The 20,174-nt window shown below is 47.8% G+C and overlaps 1 protein-coding gene across 6 annotated transcripts in view; it reads right to left on the reverse strand.

Annotated features, from left to right (window-relative positions):
• The window catches only part of LOC147750884 (uncharacterized), a 1,319,653-nt gene that overhangs the window by 726,259 nt on the left and 573,220 nt on the right, over positions 1 to 20,174 (reverse strand). For all 6 annotated transcript variants that reach the window (XM_086918405.1, XM_086918419.1, XM_086918411.1 and 3 more), the window contains one exon: positions 5,950 to 6,036. In XM_086918405.1, coding sequence (XP_086774531.1) covers positions 5,950 to 6,036 — 87 coding nt within the window. The remainder of the gene's footprint in view (positions 1 to 5,949; positions 6,037 to 20,174) is intronic.

Below are 20,174 nucleotides of genomic sequence, written 5' to 3' on the forward strand. Positions count from 1 at the left end.
GGTCGATTATCAGGGGGCATCTCTAAGAGGCACTCTGAGTGCATTTTACATTAAACCCCACACTGGCATCTGTGTGGGTTTAATGAGCTGAGACGTTTGCTATCAAACTTCCCAGTTTTTAGTAAAGCCATTATGGAGCAGTGGAGTTCATATTGACCAACTCCCAGGCCACATACTATTTATGGCTTTACTACACTTACAATGTCTAAGAATGGACTTAGATACTGTAGGGTTACAGGGCTCATTTATCAGTACCCTCACCTTAGGGCTGGTGCACCCTGCTAGAGGGGTGACTTACCTAGGCCTTAGGCAGTGGCTTGCAGGCATGGCACACAGGGATGTGTGCCATGTCGACTCTTCAATTTTCTCTGCACAAAAACACACAGCCTGCAATGGCAGTGTGTGATTGTTAAGGTGCAGGGCCTCTAAGGGTGGCATAACAGGTGCTGCAGTCCTTAGAGGCCTACACTGGTCACAGTGCCCTTGGTACCTTTTAGAAGGAGGTTACCTGTGGCCAGGGATGTACCAATTGTGGATACAACAATACAGTCTAGGGAAAGAACACAGGCCCTGGGAAGGTGATTGGCAGGGACCCAGAGCACATCAAGTCAGGTTGCATCGGATGTCGGGCAAAGTATGTGTGTGTGTGGGGAGGGGGGGGGGGATCTTTCCTACACATATGAATATGCATACACACATAGGGGCTTTCTGTAAGATGTCCTCATTCACCGATATATTCAAATGTCATCCGCGCTTTGCCACCATAGCATAAAGCATGGATCACCCCACTTTATCCATTAGCAGACTTAAAAGTTTATAAATAAATACACTGCGAGCAGCACCATTTTGCCTGATCGCATGTGCAAAACTGACAGGAATGGTGCACATTTTAGTGCAAGGGCTGGTGTGCTTAGGCTGCTGGGCCCCTCCCTTAATTCATGGTTGCCAGGACCAGTGCTACTTTCTCACGGGTTTTGGGGGCGGGGGCGGGGGGGGGCTGTGATTTCCAGGACATTGCAATCTGATGTTTGAATATGACGAACCGCAAGTCCACAAACCTATGTAGATATTTGTCCCTTTTAGGCCATGTATATTTTCCCAACAGGGCGGATTACAATGTGACCAGGAGTGCTGTGTCGACTAATGTTAAAGTTACTCCCACAATCTCTGTTCAGGTAAATGCTAACACCGGGGACTCCCAATCCATGTGAATAAAGCCTGTGTCCATCCTCCTGCACCATGGGCAAGCCGACGAGGTGGCTGGGAAAGTGTATGTTATTCGTCGGGACATGAGGTATATCGGGTGCACATAATTAAATTGGGTGTAACAAAAGAGCGGGTTGAGGGACACATGACGAACCTGGTTCAGGGACTGGTCCCAGTGCTTGCCTGTCAGTTGCGTTCCCAAATCGTGTGACCAGTGTCCACATGCCAGAGTGTCCGGCTGACACCTGACAAACTGTGCGCGCACACATGTGTGACGGCCACTTGTAGCGAGGGATCGGGGGGGGGGGCTTAGGCTTGGGCTCACAGCCCTGCCCCCAATGTGATGCAACTACACTATATTGATATATGTCAGGAAATGTCCTGTGGTAATGCGACAGGTATTTCGAAGTTCCTGAAAGGAGAGGCATAGGGGGATCAATGGTGAATATGATAGCGGGGTCTACCTGCCGTTGGCGTACTGCAGCCAGCAGTAACTTGCGACCTGCATCAGGCGCGATGAGTGGAGGGGCAAATGCCCAGACAAGGAGAGCCACGTGTAAATAGGCATCCCGTCCAACAATCTATATACTGCCACAGGCTCCGAGGAGGGGGTCTTTCACAGCCAGCGTATCCGCTTCTGCCACTGAGCCGCTACGTAGTAGAGCTCATAGTTAGGAGCCCCCAATTTCCCCTCCTGCATGGGCCTAAACAGCTGTGAAAGCACCACCCAGTGCATATTCGAACCCAGATCAGCTCCACAAGGAGCTTGTTGAGTTCTGCGAAAAGCAGGTAGGTAGCATAATAGGCAATGACGAAAAAAATACAACAAGCGAGGGAGAATAATCATTATGGAAATCGCCACCCTACCCACAGGGGATACAGGAAGCAATGTCCAGAACTGAAAGGACTCCCGTATAGAAGTCAAAGCCTCGACCAAAGTCCCATAGAGGAGATCAGCATTGGTGTTGAGGCAATTCTGCTGCCTCTTGGAACAACGTCGGCTTGATCTCGGGCTCAGCCAGCCCTCCAATTGTGGGGTCTCTAGTGGTGGCGTCGCCATCCCCTTCACATGTAAACATGTCCAGGCATCCTTAGGAATGAGAAGAATCAGGTATACTCACTGTTGATGGCCGTAAGCCTCACTGGGAAGAGGAGTGCGTATTTCAGTCGAGGTTCCGGAGTAGCCATTTAACCAAGGCGTAGGTGTTACGACGACGCTGCACCTCCATGGTGAAGTCTGAATAGGCAGTGATGGTAGTGCACTCGAATTGCCTGGGACCCTTAGGCCTGAAAAACTGAAGGAACAAATCCCGGTCTCTAAAGTACAGGAGCTGTGCTATCACAGATTGCGGTGGGGCCGGCCCAGTATGTGGTGTGCCCGCTCGATAGAAAAGAACTTGGGCACCCTGCTGGCAAAACCCATGGATCCAATCATTGCTCAAGGAAGAACTCTACTTTGCCTCTGGGAAGCCCAAAAAGCGGACGTTGTTCCACCGTGAATGGCCCTCGGCTTCCTCCACATTCCGCTGCAAAGCAGTGATGTTCATCCACATTTCCTGTACGTGATAACGTAGCTCCTGCACTGTGGGCCCCATTGAGGTTAGAGCGGATCATCCACCCTTGCCTCCAATTTTTGGTGATCAGTTTGGAGCACGCCTATGTCTATGGACGCAGCATCTATCTTCGACTCCTGGATACACTTAGTGTCAAGGATGGCCTGCAGTATCCTTTCAAACTGTCCCAACAGTTTTTTCAGCATGAATTCCATTGGGCATAAGACATTGTCTCCCTGTATTGGTCCTCCTTCATGAGGCACGGGTCTGTCTCGGATTGAGGGGGGTGGGGGCAGCCTTAGGAAGTTTAGGTTTCAACATCATCTCTCGCAGGTGGGGTCTAGTACCAGCTAAATCACTCCCCCGTGCACCTCTGCACTGCGGGCACAGCGGGCCACTTAAGCAACCACACTAACTGCAACCTGCAGTAGAACTCCACATGACTTCCAAAGTGCCTGGGTATTGACGCCAATTGCGGGCCAGTCGTGCTGTCCAAGGGACCTAGAGGGGCAAATGTACCAAGGCACTTCCGCCTGCAGCTTCTCCGCTTACCAAATCAAAGCCAGTGCAGCGGGGCTTATCACTTGTGGCCACAGACCACAGCCTCCTCAGTACCAGCAGTTGGTGCATCCAGGTCCAAACAGTGACCAGGCCAGGACACTAGCTGGGTAGCGGGCCCCCGCAACGAGGCCCACATATTCAGTTTAGGCTCTGATAGGTATCAATGTCTTGGGGCCCCTCAGGACCTCAACTCTCACCCGAAGTATTCACAGGTCCCCTTCTAGACGGTCCCAGCATGTAGTGGTCCCACCGCTGGATTTATGAGCAATGAGGACGGACGGGAGGGGCAGGATTTCCGTCAAAATGCTATAGGCCGCTGATGTACAGGGCCACCCTCTGTCTTTAGTACCCCCGGGGAAGGCGCTCAGATGTCTGGCCCCTCTCCTGCATGGAGTCTTCGCTGGCGGCGTACCTTCTCCAAAGGCCCAGCCGTCCACTACATTATGGCCGCGGGTGCTGCAACCTGATCACACACTGAAGACCTCTGTGCCTCGGACTCCTGGGCCCAAGGGTCCCCAGACACACTCTTCCCCAAGACTGGGGGGGAGGGGTGCTGCACCCAACCTCGGGAGGAGGTCACCTGGCCAAGGGGATCCCTCATTCACCGCCACCAGGGCCATGGGTCCTGTCTAGCGTTAATGGACGCTGCCATTTATCACCCTCTGGTTGAATTTGTGTGCCCCACTCATAGTTGAAATCCGTGGTTTACCTGAGGGTCTGGGTTTTACAGGGGCCTTCAGGGCGGTGCAGCCCCTAAAGAAGCCTCGGGGTACCGGCTAGGGAAGGATGCTGCAGGATTCTTTACAAGCCCGGCCAGAGCTCTAATTTAAGCAACTGCTCCCGTTGCCATCTTGGCCTCACCCCCTCACTAGTTCCTCTTTAATCACATTTTATGTTGTCTTTAATTTTCTTCCTGTTCTTTGGAACAATGAGTAATTCATGTTGAAGGTGCCTGTAACAAAACTGTACACTGAGTGCAGTCTTAATAAGAAGAGCTAACTACAATTATTTCCAGCATTGCATATTCTACCCCTTCTCCTTAAACTCATAGAAACTGCAGTCTTGTTTTACAGAAATGCACCATCTGATTTGCCACTTCAATCCCAACAGGTTCCAGCAGGGCAAACTGCCATCACTTCAAATGTTTGTTTGTTCTCAATTCCATTAGGTGCCCACAGTCCTGATCCACAGGAATACGTTTTCAGATAGGTAGACTTTGATTGTTTTGACCTCTGGATTTATGTCAAATGTTTCTGTTCCCAGAAATCTGCGATTTAAACATGAAGTTAAACTCTGTATAGGAACTCAGAAAAGGCTTTTATTTCCAACAGGGTCTGCATTTTTTCCTCACTTATTTAACTACTGCTTACATCTAAATCTTTACATTGGGGGCTCCGTGAGGATGTAATCTGCCAGTGGTTAAGTGCCACCTATATACACAATTCCCCTTTGCTACTTTAGTTTGCTGCTGTCGGGCTAAGATTTAAAATTAATTTAAGAGGTGAAAATCTAAATGATAAAATGCTCCATCTTCTAGTGGCTTAGAGAAGGGAGAAGCACTTAGGGAAGAAGCACTTAGGGAACACAATTGGGGGTTTACCCCATTGGAAGCCACAAAAGAGTAGAAAAGGTGCCTCACTCCAAGAGTACAGATTATGAAGATTAGATGTATGTGGTTGTTTCAATATATGTTGGAAACCCCAGTTGGATCCTACAAGCACCATTCATAGAACATAGTGACTCAAAGTCTGGCCCAAGCCTTCCTCACCAGTCACCTAGAATCAAATCTAAGACTACCACCAAGGCTGAAAATATTCCTTCTAATGGGGTTCATCATTCTGCTGCTGTGTAATATTGTGCTTAACATCTTGGCTACTCTGTTAATGTGCTGTACTCTTCTCAAAATGCCTGCTTTTTATCACAATAGAGTGCCATGAAACCCTGACGGGTGAGTAGCGCGCTTTACAAATCCCTGATTGTTTGATTATAAGAGCTACTGTCTGTTTAAAGCCATATGTTTGATAATCTGTCCTACTCTATGCTTTTTAAAATCCATAAATGTGGTAAAGTTGCTTTTGATGTAAAGTTTTGCACGGGGAAGGACAGCTGAATGATTCTCCATAGCACTACCTCTCGCCTCCAACTTAATCCACTCAAGAGAACTTTAATTCTGATCTCTGTATTGCACTCTGTTCAATCTGACCAAAATCACTGCAACTCAGGTTCAAAACTCTGCAAACAAACCCTACTAATCAACGCGGTCAGGTAAATGACTGTGCAGAATCAGCCCTGCCCAACCCATACGTGCAGCTAGCCTCAAATCCTTCATACTGTGCTTGCTTCATTATGTTCACTCACAGTCTACTGAAACTCTTACCGATCTTCTAAACTCTGATTTTGTTCTTCAAGCACAAGCAATGCATGCTCATCCAATGCAAGCAGTTGCTCAAACACCAGGGAGGGCGCAAACAGCCCATTTTCAATCAAATCAAAAACTCCCCAGTGTCACTGCAGTCCGTATTCACAGCACTACTGAGCACACTGCTAAGCAGTCTCTCACTCACCTTTGCCTACTGGTTCCTTAATTAGAAACATTTACAATATGCCCACTTTTATTATTGTAACTTACGGTTTCAACAATATGTGCTGTATGATCTTCTTCTAAGCATTGCTGCTGTTCTTCAGATGTATGAGCTGCAGGATCCTCCAGTGGCTCCTGAATAAACAAAATGACACACGTCTCAGCACCTCAGTGACAAAAAAGCTGCAGTTCCAGCAGTAATCATCGCACAGTCTATCCCTTCAGCTCAATTACATGGATGTTCAGGGCTGATTCTAGAACAAGCTGCTTAGGGCACCACCACCAGAGATAGCAAATAACTGTACAGCGGTGCACAAATCTAACATTTAACAGGCTATGTCAGACTACCTGTAAGAAAATGCCCTCTTTTTGCATGGTTGTCCCCACTTTTTGCTATACTGCTGATGTTCTTTTAATGAGTATGCCTGGGTTCCTGTCAAACAGGTAACCATGGCCTATGTTCTTTCCCTAAACTGCATTGAAAACAAAACCCAATTGTCACTCTTTGGCCACAGGTCAGTCCCTTGTAAATGGTATCACAGGTACCAAGGGCACTGTGGCCAGGAAAAGCCTCTAAGGGCTGAATCACTTATTGTGTCACCCTTAGAGGCCCTGCGCCTTTACACATGCACACAGTGCCTTTGCAGGCTGCGTGTTTTTGCACAGAAGTGAAGAGTTGGCATGGCACACATCCTTGTGTGCCATGCCTACAACACACTGCCCTGGCATAAGAGAGCCACCCCTCTAGCTGGGTGCACTATACCAGTGGTGAGGGTACAGGTGCATGAGCCCTGTACCCCTACAGTGTCTAAGTCCATTCTTAGTAAAATTAATTGAGAAGTCCTTCCGTGCACTCTTTTTGGTTGAAATACTTACAGACAGTACTCTGAGAGTTATTTGGTGCTACTCCATCCTAGCACCTAGTCTTAAGGTGCCAATTCATGTATGAAATCCTAAGTGGTGCAGAGCAATTCTGTTCCAAAGGATGTGTGCACTTTTTTCCAAAACATTCAAGTTTAATCGTTTCTTCGCTTTTGGTAATAATCAATTCTCTCTCTTTTGAATTTTTTCATCAAAATATTTAATTCATATTTTGGTTTCCATAGTTATTCAATGTTATTCATACTTCGTTATATCCATACTATTCATTTAGATTACATTTTACCCAATGCATTTCGGGTCTGATGAATGACCCTTCCTCAAGGGTCTACAGAAAAGGAAAGAAACTGAAAAATTTTGAGCTAGTCTCTATCTTCATAATAAACGGTACTCTTAAACAGTTCTAATAAGTTGTCAATCAATGGTTAAAAAACAAGATCTCAAAGTTCATGCCATCGTGAAACTATAGCTATCGTTATTCTTAAACGTACCCTTTTTAAGCGCTATGCATTCTAAAAATATTACAGCTAACTTACATCCAATGTAATCTGTGGGTGACTCCTGTGTTTCTCGTGTCGACGCGGTATGGAGGATGTGTACCTGCCACAGTGTTCCTAAGTATTTATTGAGTAAATTGATTGGTGTATTTTGTGTCACATGACTCTTGGTTAGAGGTTGTGATCTAGCAGCTCTATGGACGCAAATAAACCACATGGTCGTCAAAAGATATCACGCGAAATACATAATTGGATCCAGGTTAGAGTAAATAGTGTTTTCTGGATTATAAGCATAAATTTATAGCGAACATACTAATTTTATAACATTCTTTTTTAAGATTTTTTTTAATAAAAGTTAGGTCACGTGATCGCTACTTTAGCCAATCTGACAATGTCAGTCCCATAAGATATGAAAAAAGGTGCCTTCCTCCCCGCAACCCCTTAAGCAAAAGTGTAAAGTTGCAAACCTCATCTTATCTTGCACTGTTCGTGGTGTGTAGGACCTATGGAGTATGCGCAGCTGAACCAGTCTGAATCTAACCCTGATCGCAACCTCTCTAGGGCACTGCAGGGCCTCGTTCCAGTCATGATCTTCCAATAAGCCAAGATCAGACTCCCATTTTTCTCTCAACGGTCCCAGTGTGTCCGGAAGGTTATTAATAAGCTTTTTATAGGTAAGGGAGATAGCCTCATCAATCATAGGATCTAGCAGCAGCCTATCCTCAAGTGGAGCATATTCAAGTAACTGCTCCCCCTGTGGCAGATGTGCGTGTATGGCATGTTTAAGTTGTTGGTAATGCAGAAATTCTCCATCACCCATGTGGAACTCAGTCTGCAGACTCGCAAACTCCACCAGTTTCCCCCTCTTCCAGACATCCCCCAGCCTATCTATGCCAATCAGGCTCCACTGGCGCAGGTCTTGCAGCCTTGCAACCTCCTGAAGGAAGTCGCCTTTCCACAAAGGTGTGCAATCCGTGAGTTTCGCCTCCCATCCCAGTGACTTTGTCGCTCGCTTCCACACCGCCACCACCACCGCTGTCTGAGGGGGCAGGGCCTCCTGTGGGGCAAACACCCAACCATTTATATTGACCAACTGAGTGGACCAATAGTAGAGCCGAATGTCAGCCACCGCTAGCCCTCCCTCGAACACTCCCCGTTGTAGTTTTTTAAGCGCTATTCTCGGGCACCCCCGACTCCACAATAAGGATCGTTGCTCTGCCTCCACAGTTTTGAACACGTGCTCCAGGATCGAGAAGGGCGAGCTCTGCAGAGCATAGAGCAATCGGGGCAGGGCCATCATCTTGAATAGGACGGCCCGGCCCATTAGGGAGAGCGGGAGAGTCCTCCAGTGCATTACGTTGCTGTGAAGGCGTTCCAGCTGCGTCTGCACGTTCAAACTGAGGAATTCGGTGGCAGATGGAGTGACCCAAATACCCAAGTATCGGAACTCTGTAGGCCAGATTAGGCCCTCCCAGTCTTCCGCAAGTTGAGGCCGGGGTCCCACCAGAACATAACCCAGGTACTTACTCCAGTTGATGCTATATCCGGAGTATTCCCCAAACGTGGGCAGTATGACCATCAGCCTTGGTATGGACTCAGACGGCCTCTGGGCATACAGCAAAATATCATCGGCATATAACGATATGCGCTCCTCGCTGCCGCTCCCAGGTCGACACCCCACACCCCAGGGTCCGCACGTACCCAATGCGCCAAAGGCTCCAGTGCTAGGGCAAAGAGAGTGGGGGAAAGGGGGCAGCCCTGTCTCGTGCCACGTCCCAGTTAGAATTCTCGTGACATAGCCCCATTGACCCGGACTCTCGCCAGGGGCTCTGTGTACAGGAGCTTCACCCAGGCACAGAAGTTGACGCCAAATCCTAGCTTCTGCAGCACCGCATATAAGTAACTCCATTCTATACTGTCGAAAGCCATGCAGGCATCAAGGGATAGCAGTGCCGCCGGCACTTCCTGTCGCTTAGCAACGGCCTGCAGGACCCCAAACAGGCGGCGCAGGTTGAGTTGTGTGCTTCTATGGGGCATAAAGCCCGACTGGTCCGGATGGACCAGCGTTTGTACCACCGCACCCAGGCGTGTGGCCAGGATCTTCCCAAGGACCTTCGTCTCATAGTTAAGCAGGGATATAGGTCTGTAGGAGCCTGCTTCCCTGTGCGGCTTACCGGCCTTTTGGATCACTACGATTGTTGCCATTCATAGATCCCTTGGAAGCAGCCCAATCTCTCGCGCCTCGTGGAACATATTGCACATATCCGGTGCCGTGCAACTTGCCACGCACCCAAACGCCTCTGCCGGGAACCCATTGGGCCCCGGGGCCTTACCCGACTGTAAGTCCCCCATGGCCTCCTCCACTTCTTTAACTGTGATATCCGCCTCTAGAATGTCCCTATCTGCAGACTCCAATAGGGGCAGCCGCAGGGGGCCCAGGAATTCACTACACTCCTTCTCCTCTCTAGTCGTTTGAGATCGGTAGACCTCCTCATAGTAGCGTGCAAATTCCTCCGCAATCGCCACACTAGTGGTGGTGACCAACCCGTCTGAAGGACTGGGTTCTTTGGACCCAGCGGTGCCAGGGCACAACACCTGAAACCTTCGTGGGTAACCTGCTCCGGCGTACAAGTCACAGAGACACGGGACACTTCCTTCGGCGTCAAAGAGTCAAGGTTTATTTACTGCAGGGAACACAGAAGTCACAGGAAGTACATCGAGTGTAGTTCGGGGAGACTGCTTCAAATTGTATTTGTGGATCGCTCCTTTTATACAGTTTTTACCCATAGGATAACATGATACACAATAGTTTACAACCTGGTTCCCACAAGTCGCTCTCAGAGGGGTCGCTTAGATCACTTTGAAACACACAAGATCCGGAACATAAGTGCGGAAACATTTGGCGGTTCCCAACTGTAAAAACCCATCTTCCCACCATTAGCAAATTCCAATCAGCAGTAAAGTAGATCGAAATAGGAACGAAGACAGGTGCAGAGGAAGACGGAGACAGTAGGGAGATCGGAAAGGGTGTAAAAGGGGAGTGTCGAGAAGCACGAGATACAGGCATCAAAGGGACGTGCCTAATGAGATGCACGACTGAGACAATAAGCCCGTGCGGCAAGATGAGCCTCGAGCGGCGCCATCTGCCTTACAGTAGCATCCCCCTCGTCATAAAGACACTTACAAAGAACATGCGTCTTCCGCCATATCTTGGGAGTCCCAGGGTCGCGAAGCGGACAGCGTCCGTTCGCTGGCTACTTGAGGGCAAGAGACAAAATGGATGCCGTATCTAAGATGGAACCCGTGGGTACAGATGACAAACCCACATAACAAACGAACGGTTTAAGTTAGCACAGCGAAACTGCGCACACTTACAAAACTCGTCGTTTGCGGTTCATAGATACTAGACTCGACCATATTCGTGCGAGTTAAAAACACCACTTACAATTGTCACGGAACCTCAGACGCTCCTTTTGCCCTCATGTAGGCAAGCACTAGTCGGAATCATACTCGATATTCATCAGACCATCAAGATGTCGTTGTAGCATAGCTCTGTCCAACCGAGTCCCCTTGGTAACAGATGGTTGTCTCATACACGTTGTAGCACAGAGGCCACATAAGGCAGGACCACACTGCACACAAAGGCAACACGTGAACAGGAACACTACCACAACCCCGATGATCGTCAGAATCTTCCAACCCCAAGTCGACACCAGGCCCCAAAACCAACCAAGTAGCGTCCAATCCCCTACATCCACGTGTATGGATTCGGAGATCTTGTGCAACTTCGAGATGGCTTGATAGACAGTAGGAGCATTATCTGGAATGAAAATGCAACAGCTCGAATGGATCACTTTACATACCCCACCGCGATCTGCTAAGACAACATCTAAAACCATACGGTTTTGTAATGTCATAAGTCTCTCCGCCTGAAGTTCTGTGGTGATATTACCAAGGGCACTGGCAGTAATGTTAGCTGTCGATTCTACCACTCGAGTCAAATGTCTCAGGTTCCTACTATTAACCATAGGTCCCCAAAACGGGAGGAAACCCTTGAAAAAGTCTCCTGCCTCTTGACCGGCAGTATCCTCTTCGCTAATTACGCCTCGTACAACTCTAGTCTTATGATAATCGGCATCTACAGTAAACGTCGGAGGCAACAGATTTGCAACAAAACATGAGCCCATGAAGTCTGCGGGCAACCATGTGTATGCACGATCATGACAGATAAAGTATGTACCCTTGGCAGCCAGAAACACAGGGGACGGGGACATTGGCAAAACGTAACTTTCAGTGCAAGCACTTACTCCAAGTGAGGCTTGCGAGCCACGACCCACAAGACAAAGATTACCAGTGTGGGGTACGACCCATATTGGAGACGAGCTTTTAAGCTGCTTTTCATTAATGAACATACTATATTCCCCTCTACTTAGGACCCTATAGGCTTGTACCTCTTCTTTAGGGATAAGAAAAGGATCATGGATCTCATCTTCCATCTCCTCTATTGCCATCGATAGCACCCACTGATACGAGGTAGGACCAGCGTTGGGGGAACGTTGTTCTGGAGTGGGGTGGAAACCCAGTGCGCTTCGAAGCATTGTTTGGAATGCTCGAGCTGACCCTTGGGAACTATACGGTAACACCAGATATGGAATTCCCTTACCCGTAGTATGTGGCATCAACCCACACACCCAACAATTAGTAGTGTTAACCACTAACTGATGCTGATGGAGGAGCTGGATAAAGGAATTGTTGCGGAATTCTACACGTCTAGCCTGTTCGTGTTCTGGTAACATATGAAAGGAATGAGGAGAAGCAGTAGAAGTAATGTTAGGGTAAGGAGTAGGAGTAGGGGTAGGAAGTAAGAAGTAAGACATAGTGTAATACACCCCACCCGCCAAAAATGCAGAAGCAGTTAAAAACAAAACAAACAACTGGGATACAAAACATTTCGTACGACTAAGTTTCTGCAGCTTGACTCTATATGCCTGAGCTCCTTCCAAATCATTCAGCTTCGAAAATGCCATTTCCCTACGACCGTCCGCAACGTTTCTTGACGCACTTCGTTCTGTGCAGCAATAGTCAATCCCCAGGAGTTCCTAGGAACCGACGGTCTTTAACCTAGTGTCAAGACCTACTGTCCAGAAGGAAGTACGCGCGCGGCCCTACGGCCCTCAATACACAATATGTATATATTAGCACAATATTTCTCAGCTGTGGAAGAAAAAGATACAAGGAAGAAGCTTGATATATATATATATACAAAACAATTTTCAATGATACGAATGTTCAAAGTTGATCATGGGAAACGAAGATATTGCAGTTATCAATTTCAGCAAAGCAAGCAAATTTTTATTTGTCCTTAGTGTGAGATCGCAAAGAATATCGATGTTTCCCGGGACGTGTCTGCACGTCGAACAAAGGATCTGTCGAAGAGACAGCGTCCTGCTGATCAGTTCGTTGGTCTGGTCTTGAGTCTCTTGCTGACAAATGTTCAACAGTGGCTTTCTGCTGCGCTGAGGGTTCTCCAACAAGCTGTGCGTCGCTAAAAGGTACAAACGCCGGCAATGTTTCTGTTTCTGTTGACGCAATGCCTTTCCTTACCCACGGGTCTGCCGACAAAGGAATAGGGACTCGCTTACAATGGGTAGCATGTACCCAATTTTTCCGCCCCTCAAGACGAACGGCAGTCCTCGTGGCCAGGAGCACCTGGTAAGGTCCGGTGAAGCGAGGGTCCAGATTGTTTTTTCGTGAAAAATTTCGGGTAACCACCCAATCTCCGGGCTGGAGCTGGTGGCCTGGACCCTCCGTCTGCGTCGGCAAGGCGTCGTAAACCTGTTGATGAATTAACCTCAGTTTAGCAGTCAAGTCATGTAAGTAATCAATCAACATCGGAAACTCAAGATCAGAGAATATTCCTGGCCTAGGAACCCCCCACACATTCGCAGGACGGCCGAACACTATTTCATAGGGACTGAGCCCTATTCGGGAGTGTACAGTCGCCCTAGTTGACAGTAATGCTAGAGGCAAAGCATCAGGCCACGAAAGTCCAGTCGTAGCTTGAATCTTCGCTAATTTTAGTTTAAGGGTGCCATTGTACCCTTCAACCAATCCAGCTGACTGGGGATGATTGGCGCTATGGAATTTCTGATTTATTCCAAGGCCCTTACACACACTCTTCATCACACTTCCAACAAACTCACTTCCGTTATCTGACCACACGACTCTAGGCATTCCATACCGAGGAAAGTATTCCTTCAGTAGGATTTTCGCAGTAGACAAAGCAGTATTGTCTTTGAGGGGATAGGCCTCGATCCATCGGGAGAATGCGCAAACCACAACCAAAACGTATTTCAGGTTATTGCATCGCTCCATATGGATGAAGTCCAATTGGATCACCTCAAAGGGATACAAAGGAGGAGCAAAACTGCCAGGGGGAGTTGGGGTTCCTTTGCCAGGATTGTACATTATACACACCATACAATTCTTCACCAAACGTTCAGCACACTTAGTAATTCCATCATTCTTCCACACATCAGCCAACAACTTGCAAATACCTTTCGCGCTAATATGTGCTAACCCATGTGCCATTTGCACAACGGCCAGTACATACGCATCAGGCAACATCCATCTTTTCTGATCTGACAAATCAATCCAGCAACCATTCACATCCAACCTTCCCGTACTTTCTTTCCACTTCATCTTTTCAGTGTCGGTGGCCTCATTCTGAATTGCTTTCACACTCTCTATAGTATTCTCACACATACTTGATTCTGTAGGCCACCTAACCGAATTCGTCACATACATTCGAGTGCTAAGGTTCCGGGCAGTCTCCTTAGCAATCTCATCTGCAAACGCATTACCACGACCAACATCATCCGTCACTTTACGATGCGCACTACATTTAACAATTGCAACTTGAGCAGGCAAAGTCAATGCATCCAAAAGATCGTTCACAAGCTGGCCATGCTGTATTTTCGTGCCATGTGACGTCAAGAAACCACGTTCTCGCCACAATCGTCCGAAACTATGCGCTACACCGAAAGCATACTGACTATCGGTGTACACATTCACACGTTTACCTTTTGCTGATACACATGCTCTAGTAAGAGCGATCAGCTCTGCAGCTTGGGCAGAATTCTGATTCAATCTCGCAGTCTCAACAACAGTATTCAATGTCACCACAGCATAAGCAGTAGTCACATCACCATTCGGCAATTTAAAACATGACCCATCCACATACAGGATGCCATCCGGGTCTTCCAATGGGGTGTTTTTAAGGTCCACACGACCTTTTGTTTCCTCCTCTGTCCGCAAGTAACAGTCATGTTCTGTTACTGCATCTGACTCTGCACTAATTGGTAACAAAGTTGCCGGATTTAGGACATTACAACGTTTTATCTGAATGTGGCTTGCCAAGAGCGTCAATTCGTACCCAGATAACCTCGCACTCGTCAAGTGCTGAGTTTTCGTACGGTTCAAAAGAGTATCGACTGCATGCGGAACCATCACCGTAAGCATATTATCCATGACCAATCCTGCTGATTGTCGGATGGAGACCGCAGCTGCCGCAGTTGCTCTCAAACAACTCGGCAATGCTCTAGCTACTGGGTCTAAGGTCGAGGAAAAATATGCACATGGACGTTGCTTACCACCAAAAGGTTGCGTTAAGACGCTTAAAGCACAACCTTCCCTCTCGTGAACATATAACGTGAACGGTTTACTGTAATCAGGGGTACCTAACACAGGAGCCGAACACAATGAATCACGTAATTCAGAAAAACTTTTCTGACATTCTTCCGTCCATGGTAAAGGAGTCGAAACATCCTTGCACGTAAGAGCCACCAATGGTTTCGCTAGCAATGAAAAATTAGGAATCCACTGCCTGCAGTACGATGTGATACCTAGAAAGGCACGCACATCTCTTTGGGTTTGTGGCACAGCCATGCGCGCAATCGCTGCAATTCTCTCTGGGGTCAATCTCCTTCCCTCCTTTGACAATAAGTGACCTAGGTAGGTTACTTCTTGACAACAATATTGGAGTTTAGAAGGTGACACCTTGTGATTTAACTCACAGAGATGTTGCAGCAACGACACTGTAGCAATTTTGCAAATGTCCTGAGTATCAGCAGCCACCAATAAGTCGTCGACGTATTGGATTAAAGCCGCACCAACCGGCAACCTAAACGCATCTAGTTGACCCTTCAAAGCTTGACTGTAAATCGATGGACTTTCACAGTAGCCCTGAGGAGCGCGTTTGAACCGGAAGCTACGTCCACCAAGAGAGAAACCGAAAAGGTCCCTGCTCTCTTCGGCAATCGGGATGCTGAAAAACGCATTTTTCAAATCAATCACCGAAAACCATGAAGCTGTAGCTGGAATCAGAGTCAGTAGCGCCGTAATGTCAGGCACAACAGGGAATTGAGGAACCACAATTTTATTCACCTCCCGTAAATCGATAACAAAACGATAAACAGGCGGTTTGGTAGGATCAGTACGTTTAAGAATGGGCAGTACAGGACTATTGCACACGTTTCCCCGAGTTTCTTCAATGACATCTTTCTCGATCAAATCATAGATGATCGCTAACAAAGCTCGTTCACCATCAAGGGAGATACGATATTGGGGAATACGTGGCAATCGCACATTCGATTTCAACTGAACAACATAAGGGGAGATATCAAGTAGGCCCACGTCATTTGGACCCGTCGCCCACAAAGATGCAGGAAGAGAACTCAATTCCGGTGGAAGCTTATCGAGGGACAAGTACATGGGAGAGACTACCCTCTCTCCGAACGTAAGCTTTACACCCGCAGGAGAACAATACAAAGTCGCATACAAGCGTTTAAGCAAATCCAGACCCAAAAGATTTTCGCCACAACCAGTAGACAAAATCAATGGAGCTTCGAGCTCACGTGGCCCAATTTTAAGGGGCAAAGGGCGCGAAACTGGATTGCTAACGGGGGCGCCAGAGAATCCAACGGAAACATTTGTTAAGCCAGACAAAGGTGCGCCAGGGAGTTTCGAATGCATGATAGAACTTTTCGCTGCACCAGTGTCCAACAGAAAAGGCTCAACGACGCCCGATGTAGCAACTGCGACGTAAGGCCCTCTCTGATCAACCGGAACTGATACCACTCCCTCTCCTTGTCTTTGGCTGTCCTAGTAATTACTATCGTCAGGTCCCTGATCGACGTAATAATCGTCTACATTGTACTGCGCAGATCGTCCTTGCGATGATCCACGTTGATCGAAACAGTTATTAGAATTTGATGAATGGTCAGAGCGATCATTCTGAGCACCACGACCTCTACCACGTGATGCGTGCTGTGCACCACCACGACCTCCTCTAGACGAATTACCACCACTACGGTCATTTAAAGCAGGACAATTGAATTTAATGTGTCCCTCCTGTCTACAATAAGCACATTGATTGTACCCTAATGAAGATCTCTGAAAAGATGAATCATTACGCGGCTGCGATCGATTCGATTGCGACTGCGATCTATTCTGCTGAGGCGCATTCTGATTAGAACGCGGCGGATATGCTTGTTGTAACAACACTTTAGTTTTCAGCTCTTTCGTCTTTTTATCGGCACGGTCATTTTCCTCTTTTTCTCTATTTTCGTAATATTGTGCCGTAGCCAATATCTGAGCTGAGGTAGAAACGGCCCATGAACTTTCTGAATTTTTCAATTTATGGCTCAAGTCGGGCAATAAGTTCGATACGAATTTATCCACAAACAACCTCTGTCCACCCTCAGTACCCATATCCTGCCCACTATGATCGACGAATGTTTCCTCGAACCTCGTAAAGAAGTCTGAAACACTCTCATCTTTCTTCTGCTTACAGGCTGACAACTTGTCCCAATTTACCCTCATAGCTGGCATAAGCGTTTTCATTAATGTAATGATTCGCTGGGGAAGAAGTTCAATCAACTGATCGGGTTTAGTAGCAGCCACTTGTCCAGCGTCTGCCGCTGTAATGGCAGCCCAATCACCACCTAATTCATTCGCGTGATCTTGGTGACGAATCTTGGCCCATACCGGTTGCGGTACGACATTGCCAAACAACATGTCGATATCGGCCAGATTCATTATCGTAGCGTCTACGAGCTGCGATAATTCTTTGTAATACCCCGCAGGATTTTTGCGAGGATCAGGCAAAGTTTGTTTCACCTGAAGCACTTCCGATCGTTTCCAAGGGAGGTGTATCCACACTCTCTGGAAATGTGCTGGTATTGGAGCATTAGCATTAGTATTATCAGCGGGTACCCAAACTGGCGGAACTTCACGCATAGGATATTGGCCAGACCCATCTCGTTGTTCAATGTCCTCAACGAACAATGCATGAGGAATAGGAGCGGGACGAAGAGATAGCAACCGCTCAATAGCACGTCGGACATTAGTGTCGACTATCAGTCCAGTTGCGAACTGAAGCCGGAGTTCAGACAGGGCGGTCAGCACCTCGTCAGGCGCATTGGCCGCTATCTGATCATGTAAGAACTTGCACATTTCATCAAACACATATCTCTGAGTAGGTATGTTGAATTGATCAAACGTTTCGAGGACAACACGAGGTGGATTTCTAACAGGGTTTATCATCCAACCCATCGCCATATTGTATAGCGCAACACGTTCTCTATTACCAGGAAGCTGGCTACGTCTCTGTGGACCATCAGAACCTGCAGACCCAAAAACAGGTCCGAGCGACTGAAAGAAGTTTGTCGCAAGGGGAGAATCACGATTACGAGTAGAGGGAGAAGAGTAAGACACAGGACTAACAAGAGAAGGAGTAGAGACGTTAGCAGCAACAGGGGTTAACAACACAGGAGCAGTAGCGTGAGCAGTAGCGGGAACAGGAGTATGTGGAAGCGGAGGAGCAGTAGGAATAGAAATAGGCAAAGGAGCAGGAACAGTCGGAAGAGCAGGTGCAGGTTGAGGAACTGGTGGAGGAATAACAGGTGGAAGAACAGGTACGGCAGGGACCACAGGAGCTGCGGTACCCTGTACGTACGGAGGTGGCGACTTCATAAGATAGGACATTAAAGAATCCTCAACTGCCTCTTCCTTCTTATCCGACTCCGTAGGCAAAACAGGATAGCATTTGTCTATGGACATACGCTGTAATCTCTCAAACACTTCCTTATCCTTATCCTCCTTATCACGCTGAAACTGCTCAGCTTTCTTCACTATAGTAGCAACAGTATCTCGCTGACTACGTTTATTTTGTCTGATCTCTTTCTGTCGGGCTTCTTTGCGCCAGAACCGAAAGGCATCAAACATGGCCGGCCTTGATTTACGTTCGAACAACTTTATTTCCAAATTATCTAAGATCGACGCTTCGAAGCTACCGTGAGGTGGCCAACGAAGATCGCCGTCTTTCTTTGTATCTTTGTCTAACCGCCAAATGTTTCCGCACTTATGTTCCGGATCTTGTGTGTTTCAAAGTGATCTAAGCGACCCCTCTGAGAGCGACTTGTGGGAACCAGGTTGTAAACTATTGTGTATCATGTTATCCTATGGGTAAAAACTGTATAAAAGGAGCGATCCACAAATACAATTTGAAGCAGTCTCCCCGAACTACACTCGATGTACTTCCTGTGACTTCTGTGTTCCCTGCAGTAAATAAACCTTGACTCTTTGACGCCGAAGGAAGTGTCCCGTGTCTCTGTGACTTGTACGCCGGAGCAGGTTACCCACGAAGGTTTCAGGTGTTGTGCCCTGGCACCGCTGGGTCCAAAGAACCCAGTCCTTCAGTTGGCGCCCAACGTGGGGCTGCATCAGTGGTACCGGTCCAAGCCCGACGATCGTGAGGAACTTCGTGTGAAATCTCCGAGGGAAGGTGCACCCCGCTTCATCGATCCTGTTGTCGAAATAAGTGGCCCGAAGACTTTTCCCGCGAAGATTCCCGCCTCCTAACGGCTGCGACGGACTGCTGCCCTGACTGTAGACCTGTTTTGGCGCCTGGCGTAGACCTTGGTATAGCGAGACGATTGACGGGCCTTCCTGAGGACGCCATTGATCTTCAAATTGTATTTGTGGATCGCTCCTTTTATACAGTTTTTACCCATAGGATAACATGATACACAATAGTTTACAACCTGGTTCCCACAAGTCGCTCTCAGAGGGGTCGCTTAGATCACTTTGAAACACACAAGATCCGGAACATAAGTGCGGAAACATTTGGCGGTTCCCAACTGTAAAAACCCATCTTCCCACCATTAGCAAATTCCAATCAGCAGTAAAGTAGATCGAAATAGGAACGAAGACAGGTGCAGAGGAAGACGGAGACAGTAGGGAGATCGGAAAGGGTGTAAAAGGGGAGTGTCGAGAAGCACGAGATACAGGCATCAAAGGGACGTGCCTAATGAGATGCACGACTGAGACAATAAGCCCGTGCGGCAAGATGAGCCTCGAGCGGCGCCATCTGCCTTACAGTAGCATCCCCCTCGTCATAAAGACACTTACAAAGAACATGCGTCTTCCGCCATATCTTGGGAGTCCCAGGGTCGCGAAGCGGACAGCGTCCGTTCGCTGGCTACTTGAGGGCAAGAGACAAAATGGATGCCGTATCTAAGATGGAACCCGTGGGTACAGATGACAAACCCACATAACAAACGAACGGTTTAAGTTAGCACAGCGAAACTGCGCACACTTACAAAACTCGTCGTTTGCGGTTCATAGATACTAGACTCGACCATATTCGTGCGAGTTAAAAACACCACTTACAATTGTCACGGAACCTCACGTCCGGCCGCTCTATTCCCGGTACCCAACTTCGCTCCCGGTCCTTCTTTTCCAGCCATGCTATCATTCTATTCGCCTTGTCTCCCAAATCATACACCCGCCTCTGGGTGGCTAGTGTGTGTGCTCGTGCCTGTTCCATCAGCACTT

Source organism: Lissotriton vulgaris, chromosome 1_1 (genome assembly GCF_964263255.1).
Source record: "Lissotriton vulgaris chromosome 1_1, aLisVul1.2, whole genome shotgun sequence".
Classification (NCBI taxonomy): Eukaryota; Metazoa; Chordata; class Amphibia; order Caudata; family Salamandridae; genus Lissotriton; species Lissotriton vulgaris.